The 10,110-nt window shown below is 35.6% G+C and overlaps 1 protein-coding gene across 1 annotated transcript; it reads left to right on the top strand.

Moving 5' to 3' along the window:
* The first annotated feature begins 376 nt into the window (after positions 1–376).
* On the top strand, positions 377–2,112 carry LOC147847246 (cysteine proteinase COT44-like). The gene is made up of 3 exons (XM_087339398.1): positions 377–924; positions 1,113–1,360; positions 1,480–2,112. Exons 1-3 carry the CDS (start codon positions 429–431, stop codon positions 1,846–1,848), a joined length of 1,113 nt encoding a protein of 370 aa, XP_087195524.1. The 5' UTR covers positions 377–428; the 3' UTR covers positions 1,849–2,112.
* Positions 2,113–10,110: the final 7,998 nt, after the last annotated feature.

The following is a 10,110-nucleotide window of genomic DNA, read 5'->3' as shown; positions in this document are numbered from 1 at the left end:
CGACAATATTTCAAGGAATTTATAAAAACGCACCAAGGTATCCGGTAAAATTACCGGTTTCCAATTCTTGTTGTGGGTAAGCGAATTATAGATCATATATTTCCCCATGAACATACATATTGGCACTACAATTATCTAATACGATATGGGATTAATGTCAAACTTCAGGGAGTATATAATTTGAAGGTATGGTGGGATAAGGAATATAACTATGTTGGGCCACCCTAAATGCTTGGTTGATAGGCCCATACCTGGATTAACTTTTGGGAATGCTAGCGAAGAAGTGTTGAATTGACCTGCAAATTAGATATTGATTTAGTTGACATTGATGATCAGGTGATTTCCTTTGTAAATGAGAGGAAAAGGGTATATGATTCAAGGTAAGCCATAAGAGACATACACATACACACACCCACAGACACACATAGATGGCACTAATTTGGAGATTGGCAGCTATGGTGAGCCTTGTGCTTGTGATCATTTCTGCGATAGATGCTGCCGAAGGCAATGATAATGCATGGAATGATGCCAAGGTTTTGAATGAGTTCGAGAAATGGATGAAGAAATTCGGTAAGGACAAAGTTTACGGATCGGACCCCATCCGAAAGCTCAAGAGATTCAAGAGATTCAAGGATAATCTTCTATACATGATGAGCCACAACAACATCTCTTCTTCTTCTTCCTTCTTGCTCGGGCTCAACCACTTTGCCGATCTGAGCTTCGACGAGGCGGTCGCAACCTTCCTCATTGGGCGGGAGGGGTCCGATGGCAAAACACCCGGCGATAACAAGACCTCCAACAAGACCTCCACTAATCAGCAGGCGCCGGACAGTGCTACATTCTGCAATCCTGCCTCGCTCCCTACAAATTTTGATTGGCGATCGCGAGCCGTCGTTACTCCAATCAAAGATCAAGGACAATGTGGTAATGAAATCTTTATCTATCTATCTATCTATCTATCTATCTCATTCATGGGTGCACACACACATACACTACACACAACAAGTCCAATTGGGTTCTAGGTTAATCCATATCATAAACTCCAAGCTTCGTCGATGCATCAAAGCTAGATAGACCCTAACGCTAAGTGTTATGTACCCTCAATTATACAGGAAGTTGTTGGGCATTCAGCAGTGTGGCCACAATAGAGAGCGCGTATGCGATCAGGACGGGTAAACTCTTCCGCCTCTCCGAACAAGAGGTCGTTAGTTGCGAGACCAAGTACTCGTATGGTTGCAACGGTGGCTACAAATATTATGCTTTACAGTGGGTCATCAACAATGGAGGCATTGCCTCTGAGGCCGACTACCCTTACTTTAGTGGCAGCACGAGCACTCGCGGCATTTGCAATGTTGTCAAAGTATATCCCTCTCTATGTCTCTCTAGGCTCCCCTAGGGTTATACAACCTCTTTCTTGGCTTGGTCTAGGCTATGCAATGTGTCGTCTAACATGTATACATTATTCTTTTTCTCTCATAGGCACGCACAAGCAAGGTGGCCAATATCTCGGCAATTTATGGTGTCCCCATGGCGAATGAAGCTGCCTTGCTATGTGCCCTTGCGCAACAGCCGATCTCTGTATCGATTTATGCGAACAATGACTTCCTCCGATATGCGAGCGGTATCTTTGATGCCGGCACGACTTGCCCTTACATGGCAGGGACATCCAATCATGTCGTAACGCTCATCGGATGGGGTCAAAATGTTAATGGTGTGAAGTATTGGATAGTGAAGAACTCTTGGGGTCCATACTGGGGAATGAATGGCTATGCTCATATTAGGAGAGGTGGAAGCATTCCACAAGGAGTTTGTGGTATCAACAACTACCCCATCTATCCTGTTGTTTAGGAGTTTGTAACATATTGTTGGCGAGGGAAATCCGAAGCATAGGAGTTTGTGTTCTCAATAATACCATGTCTATCATATCCTTTTGTTTGTTTGGTGCTGAATAATGTCAATGGATGGACATCATGGTGTTAATAATTGACCCACCCATGAGATTGTATGATATATTCATTCAAAAGGAGTTGGAGGCAAATTTGCAAGATGCATCACATTGTATTGTAAGTTCTTAATAATGTTGGTTTGGAGAATTTTGGTATTTTAAATTGACACACTGTACACATATATATAATGATGTGATATTTTATTGACAAGAGTATGGACCCCCAAGAGTTCTAAAATCGATTTGCTGATGTTTTTCGTGTCATATCATCCAGTCTCATAATTTAATCATTGCCTCTTAATTTCAAATCCTAACCATTTCACTCATTCATTGTATTGTGTGATAAAACTTCAATGTCGTAAAAAATTATTTTCCCGTTCCAAGACCTAGCACACATGTCTAGGATTGACTTTGGAAACATCAAATTATGTTATTCTCCTTTGTATTGTTGACTTTTTAAATCAATGTTTTGCTCAGTCTCAAGATTTCACATTTAAAAGGGAGACATTATTAGTGTAATACAAGGTTAAAGAGACTCATCAGTAAGTTTGTGTGCATAGGCATTGTTACGTGAATATTCCTCTACGCATGCATCATGAAATTTTGGATTGACTTTGAGGTGTGCAAAATTATCAAACTCAAAACATAAGTGAAAATCAATAATAAATGAAATCCAATGAAAAACAAGCTTTACACTTTTATTTGTGGTAACAAAATTCTAGCAGCTCAAATATCTAGGGCATCTGATTGGGAAAATTCAGGGATGAGGAATCAAAGGAGCAATTGTGAATATGCCAATTATTAGAATTGGATTAAGCGACGAACTTAGGTGCAACCATGGCTTTGTGGTGTAGAGGAACAGGAGAGAAAAGAGGCTAGAGAGATTTGAGAGACAATCAAGAAGCCCAAGAGGGAGACAAGACACATGTCGAAACAAACATCAAGCAAGAAAATGAGTTAAAAGTTTTTATTGGCGTTAATTTGCTTGAGATAATCTAGGGGAATCATACACTATTGATGTACAATATCTATAAAATGTGGGGTTCTTCTTCTTCATGAGGACATTTTTTCTATATAATCTACATTAAAATGCTTAAGCCAATTCTACTCATGCAATTATTCAATTAATAATGAAATAATGGATTTCCTTTTTTATCCTTTCGAATGCAAACTTTTGCCTTAATTTATGCAGAACAAATTAGTGTATCGTCTTCATAATCATCATGATTATTATTGTCATTATCATCTCCATCTACTTCCTCATCATTATCATATTACGTTCATTACTATTATTTGTATTATTTCCCGCTCTCAAGGGCCTATAGTCTCTCTCCCCATCTCACATGCACATGTGGATAACCTCAACACTAATTTTCCAAAGTTGTGACAAATTACTAAAAAGACTTTTGCATAGCTTTCTTGCTCTCTTCTTGTTCTGATAAAGTCTATGTTCAATTGTTCGTTTTTCCTCCTCTTGAAGTATTAATAACATTTGTCAAAGGAAAGTAAGGGATATCTCATTTGTGTCATCATTGTTGTGACTTAACTCATCATACTTCGGAGGTAGAGCATGTATAAACTTAGGATGGACAAAATGCCTTATTTAGCCAATTAAACATCTCATACATGACTTTGAGGACTTTGTTATGGTGGTGAACACAATTGCCTTCTCATATGCTCATATATGCTTAGAGGTCAATCGATTGTCTATATTATCTTCTCCTATATCCTCTCCCCTACATTGAACAATAACAAGAGAAAATAAGAAGAAGGGGAACCTATATTCTACTACCAAATTCCAACTTGACCAAATTCAATAAAAAAAATAGTGGAACGAGACTAGGGGACTTAAATGGCTTTTGCCACCAAATAAGGTGCCCATAAAATACATAAAACCTGAGTTTTATATTAGCCTAAGGTTTTGGTCAAAGAAGTAATGTAAAGGGGCGTAGAAGAGAGAACAACATAGAAATAAAGGAACATAACTCATCCGATATCATATGAGGATGCTATGAGCTTTTTGATTCATGTGAGCGCTCTTGTTTGCCCCTACATGACTTCTACCACAACTTTACTTTTTCCTTCATGTCTCTTGGCCCGAAATTCAAAACTTAGATTTTATTAGGTCATATCATAGCGTACTTCGTTGGCTTTGTTTCAACTATTTGAACTTCGAAATCCGATATCATATCAAGACGCTATGAGCTTTTTTGTTCACGTGGGCGCTCTTGTTTGCCCATGCATGACTTTTGCCACAACTTTACTTTTTGATTCATGCTTCTTGCCCTAAATTTCAAAACTTGGATTTTATTACGTCATATACTTATAGAATGGTAAAGTGTACACTTTGAATCCCATTAAGGGTAACAAAAGGGAAAAAGTTGATCACAAAATGAAAACTAAGATATATTTTTTGTGATAGTTTAGTTTGGAAGGTGGAAAAAAGAAATTATTCATTTGGTCAGTGGACTCAGGAAACATTTAAATAAAGATGGAGAGTTTATTGCTATAGTATAAGGTCTACCGTCTAACTTATACAAAAAGGAAGTTTTTAATTGGTGTGTGGGCTCTTGAAACCTTTAAATAAAGAACGAGAGGTCATTGCAAGGGATCAACATTTTACAAGAGATGCATAGGCTTTATCAAGAGACAAATGATTGCAGGATAGCAAATCGTGGGGTCACATAGGAGGTTTACAAAGACAAAGAGTGATGTGGTTGTCAATCATAGACTCTATATTCCAAAACTTAAAGATCTCATCTCGTCACTCTTTCGATTTATTTACTTTCGATCATCTTAATCTCTCATATTTGATAAATTAGCGTTAAAAATCCTTTGTATGAAAATTTATTATTGTACATTGAAATCAAGCCCTTTAGAAATCATTATAATGGTGTTCTCTATTATTTAACTCTTATTGTATTACAATCTTAAGCCCACCGGAATCTACTATATGATGTCGAGAAATTTTCTCTACTTTATATATCTCAATTTAATGTAATCAAAAGAAGTAAAGGAACTCTTAAGTTGGATTCAATTCCCTAAGGCAACTGTCACTCGTCAAAACCTACAACCATGTGACATATCCACGAACAAAAAGAACCAACTCTACATATTTCCCAAAATACCCTTCATACACCAACACACACACACACATTCACATATACATAAAATTTACTCACACAAACATACACTTATACCAACACAATAGCATATACATAGTTATACATATTAATAGACCCGTCCATAGTATTAGGAATCCGCAACGGTTCGGTTTAGGCTTAGCCGGTTTGACCTTATCCAAGCCAAACCGCTTAAGCCTAAACCGTTTAATGGTTCTCAAACCTGAACCGAACCGATCCCTAAACCAGTTTGGAATATTGTAACTTGATAGTTTGAAATAGATATTAACATCTCCTAAACGTAAACCTTACATATGGTTATTACCCAATAATATATGCAGTGTTGGAACTCATGGAAGTATTGTATGGGAACAAAAATTATTCTCATAAATGGTTAAGTAAAGACAAGTGATGAAGATCAAATAGTATGTTCCAATAAAAACAACTAAAACACTTAATGCTTTGTTTCACATTTCAATCTCTGAAGAATTAGTGAATTTAATGACGATTGAAACACATTAAAAGGATCAAAATGTCTCTATAGTACAAACAATACCACAAAAACAAAATCAATGACAAAAATTTAAAGAAAAACAAGACAAATGTCTCTTAGTTTAAAAAGGAAGAGAAAACATAAAATGAGAAAAATGTAAATGTTTACTATTCAAAAAATGTAAGAAGTCATCAATTGTCCAAGTTGGTTGTATTCCAACCATTTTCACTTGTCCAAGTACAAGTATTCAATAACATCATCATATGCCATCGTCTCTTCTAAATTGATATCTAAACTATTATAAGCATCGTTAATATCTTCATGTAGAGGAATATTTACATTGTCAAGTGAATCTAACCAAGATCGTATGCACATTTCTGCCTTGAAAGTGCATGAATGCATTGTTGTAAAATACTTAGCATAAAATACACGTACAATGCGTATTCTAACTTTTTTTTTTTAAATACTTAGAATACATATTTTATAGATAAAGTACATTAAATACTTAGAATACGTGTAGAATACTTAGAATACGTGTAAAATACGTTAAATACTTCTTAAATTTTAAAGTTTTTTTTTTCAAAAACAAGAAAATATTTTTTGAAATGATAAATACTTGCTAAATACGTAGAATACGTCAAATTTTTAGAATACGTGTAGAATACTTCAGAGTATTCTAAAACGTACTCTAAACGCAGAATACGCGTTTTTTAACAACTATGCATGAATGCAACCAGTGTCTATCTTCAAAGTTATCACGAGCTTCGGAGTTAGCTTCCTCTAATGACACCGATGAAGTTGGAATTGTTAAATAATCACATGCCATTTTGTACATCCTTGGAAAGTAGTAGATGTGTTTTAAACGACCAAAAAAGATAATGTTAAAATGTGTTTCTTAATTACCAACAATAGCAACAAATGTGTTTAATAAAACATGATGCAATATTGATGAAACCTATTGGTAAACCACCAATGTAGAGGGTCAAGTATGGTAGTCTTGGATTGTGGAAGCTTCAAGAAATCTTCAATTTCTGACCAAACTGATGACATGAGATTTCTCATTGTTGATACACCAAAACTCCATATATTCAAATTGAGATCCTTCACATTAGGATCATGATATTCCGTTGTTAAAACAGTTTGCACCAACTCTACATCGAGGTCTCTCTCAATTGGATTTGTTGGTTTTAGAACTCTACATCCAAACATAAGACACTATTAGTAAGAAAAAAAGATTAAAAAAGGGAAAATTGCAATTAAAAAACATTACCGAGGGTCAAGAAACATTGTGATTCGAGATGGAACAGATTTCAAGGATTCTTGGTACTTGATTAGGTATTGTAGGCATTTGGTACTAGCCTCATGTTGCACTTGAAGAGTAATCTTGTCAGAGGGTGAATCAACGGAGTTCATATCCATAGATATATACTTATTACAATGTGATAATATGTGGTTGAATGCAAGCGCTACTAGTGAGAGGGTAGGGTACTTTGACCCACTCAAATAATTACAAATTTTAGCAAGCACAAGCAACCATTGTTCCATACTTTGTATATGATTCCAATCTTCTATGAAGAGTGTATGGTCAACAACTCATTAGCAATGGCCTTGTCATTCGTGGTACAAATCAAGACATCTCTTAACTTTAGGGATTGTTGATACATAATTAGAGTTGAATTCCATCTAGTAATGTAATCTAGACACGAAGGTTCATGTTCCCCATTCTCATGCATGGTTTTTGAATATTTTTTAAATATATCTCTACTCACATTACTTGTATGTATAGAATGTAATGTCTTCCTTAGCTTCATAGTAGAAGGATTAATAGCTTCTAATGTAGACTTTAGACCCAAGTTAATATGTATGTACCATGCATCTTAACATATGTGATGATTGTAAAATCTCTTGTCCAAGATGGCAAAGTAATAATTGAGCCAATTCTTTTGATGCAACTAGAGATTCACTAGCACCATTAGAAGTTGTAGATAGAATACGTGAAGAGATATTAAATGACTTTAGATGCGCGAATAAAGCTTTTCCGACACGTTTTCCTACCCCATCTCCCAAAAAGACATCTAGAAAGTCTAAGGCACACTAGTCGGCTTACTAGACTCCAAAGGGACCCAATGTAATGTCAATGGGATAAAATCCTTTGAAACTATTATTCATCCACACATCATAAGTTATAGCATATCTAAAACTTTGTGAGGACAAATAATTAATAACTAAATGACGAAGAACAACATACATTCGTAACACTAATCTTTTAAGTGTACGAGTTGATTTAAGTTGATAATTGGGCAAGACATCATGCATTAATCTTTTAAAACTAGAAGACTCAATATGTGCATGAGGTAGCATTGATGAAAGTATATAATCTAACAATAGTACTATCAAATTTCTTCTCTTGAGTACGAGATATAGCTACTGTAGATGTAGATGCATCTATTTGAGTTTGGACAAGAACACTGCTAGAAGCTTGTGGTTGTGACGTGCTATTACTATTATGCCTATCTAATAAATGCTTGGCAGTAGAAGTTGTACATGTAGAGCTTGACCATAACAAGTGACAATAAGCACATCAACATTTAGATACATCTTCGTCCTTGATGGTGACCATGTGTTGCTCGGTCCATGAACTTCTTTTTCTTGTCCTTGATATGATTCTAGGGACGGATACTGATGTTGCGTTTGTGGGTGAAGATAAAAGAGTTATAGCTTGACGATCTTCCATGTTTATGTATGTACCTATACATAAATTTAAAAAACATAGAATAATCAATAAAAATAAGACAAAAAAAATTTGAACAATAAATGAAATTGGGTGCTTGAAATGGATTCAAATATAGGGAAGATTCATTGGAGCTTTTAGGTCATTCTATGAAGTATGTGATCATGTTGTGTGTCTTAATTCTAGGCACCAAGTTCATTTGAATTCATGATTGCAAGCAGTAGTAATCAAATCTTGCATGAAACATAACACAACAGTAATCAAACCTTGCATGCAAGCATTGAATACAACATGAAGCATAACACATTAGTTATTGTGTTGCAACAATATCTCATGGAAAGTAGATACATATTTGGATTTGGGACAAGTTTTGAAACCAGACTCTTGGGCATTCATGTAATTTGTGCCAGCTTCCATGGGATTGATGCTGATCTGGCAAAAATCATAGTATAGAATTCCTAAATGCAGGTTCAAGGATTAGAAATGGCGATTGGGTCTTAGAGTAGAAACAGTAAAGATGCAAAGACAAAAGGCGAAGTTGAGACAGGAATGTATAAATCTTGCAGAAACAACAAGCACAAAGGAAGAGAGTGGCAATGAGAAGTTGACGCAAGGATGCAGGTCTGGTGAAAACAATGAAATGCAGAAATGTACTTGAAGAGACGTTCTATACATAGAGAAGGTCAAGAGACGAAAATTAAAATGGAGCTAATTGTGAATCTGTATATTAGTTGAAAGGAGGAGGCCAAGAGATTCAATTGGGTAACACAATAAGGTCTAAGCAGAGAAATTAAATGCAGATCTTGGCAAGAACAAGAAAGCTTCCATCTTGTCTAATAATTGTAATTTTGCACAAAGAGTTACTACAATGACAAGACAAAAACTACTATATTCCATTTTCTGCATTTTATGTTAGCAATGAGCATGTACTCAGTAACTGGGGGTCGGTAATCGGCTTAACTGGTTTGGCAAAGCTCAAGCCAATCTCAAACCATTTAACCAGACTCAAGCCAAAGCTGAACGAGCCGACTCCCGAGCCGTTAAACTGGTAAACCAGTTTAAGCTTGAGCCGAGCCATTGCCGATTCCTGCATAGTACGTAATATACTCGAATGCGTATATTATCAAAACATTCTTTATGGTTTTTTTTTTTACACTTTTTACCTTAACTTTCGTACCTTAAAATATTTTTTACCTTATAAATTATAATAAATAATGAATATAAAAGTATGGCATTTATCATACTTCGAGGGTGTTTAGCATACTCGAATGATTAAAACATTCGAGAATGCGAATGCACGTATGGTTCGTACTATGAGTCACCTGTCCTCCACACGTTATACATGAACATACATACATATGTAAATACAATGTACATACACCACACATACATTATACATGTACACATACATACATAAATACATACACACACACGCACATACATACATACATACTGATACATACATACATACATATACACGGACACGCACGCACCACTTCTTCTCAATCCCTGTGTGTCCATGAGAAAAACTATTCTATCATCTTCTCCTTCATGAGTCTGCAAAAGGGTTAAAGTAATACTCTCGAGTCTCACCTATTCACAGGCTTACTGCTTGCGAATTTGTTCGGCATTGTATGGTTTAGATAATTAAAGCAGGAGGAGGAAGATCTTCTCCATTATATCTTCGTTAGCTAATACATACCACAAGTGTGTTTTGTTATTTCTGAATTCTCAAGTCATTAACTGCACAGAAAGAAATCATTGTTTGTGAATCTATAAACAAGTATCTCATTAATTAGTAAGGTGCCTGAATACATTA

Source organism: Azolla caroliniana, unplaced genomic scaffold, assembly GCF_043228905.1.
Source record: "Azolla caroliniana isolate FFs.n. ecotype wild unplaced genomic scaffold, voAzoCaro1.0.p SCAF_1301, whole genome shotgun sequence".
Classification (NCBI taxonomy): domain Eukaryota; kingdom Viridiplantae; phylum Streptophyta; class Polypodiopsida; order Salviniales; family Salviniaceae; genus Azolla; species Azolla caroliniana.
Note: the sequence above shows the minus strand (reverse complement) of the source record. Positions and strands in the feature narration are given on the sequence as shown.

Excerpts from the sequence above, each read along its gene's own strand:
- LOC147847246 (XM_087339398.1), top strand. The coding sequence starts at position 429 with ATGGCACTAATTTGGAGATTGGCAGCTATGGTGAGCCTTGTGCTTGTG. Across the intron at positions 925-1,112 it reads CAAAGATCAAGGACAATGTG|GAAGTTGTTGGGCATTCAGC; the intron begins GTAATGAAATCT and ends TCAATTATACAG. Across the intron at positions 1,361-1,479 it reads GCATTTGCAATGTTGTCAAA|GCACGCACAAGCAAGGTGGC; the intron begins GTATATCCCTCT and ends TTTCTCTCATAG.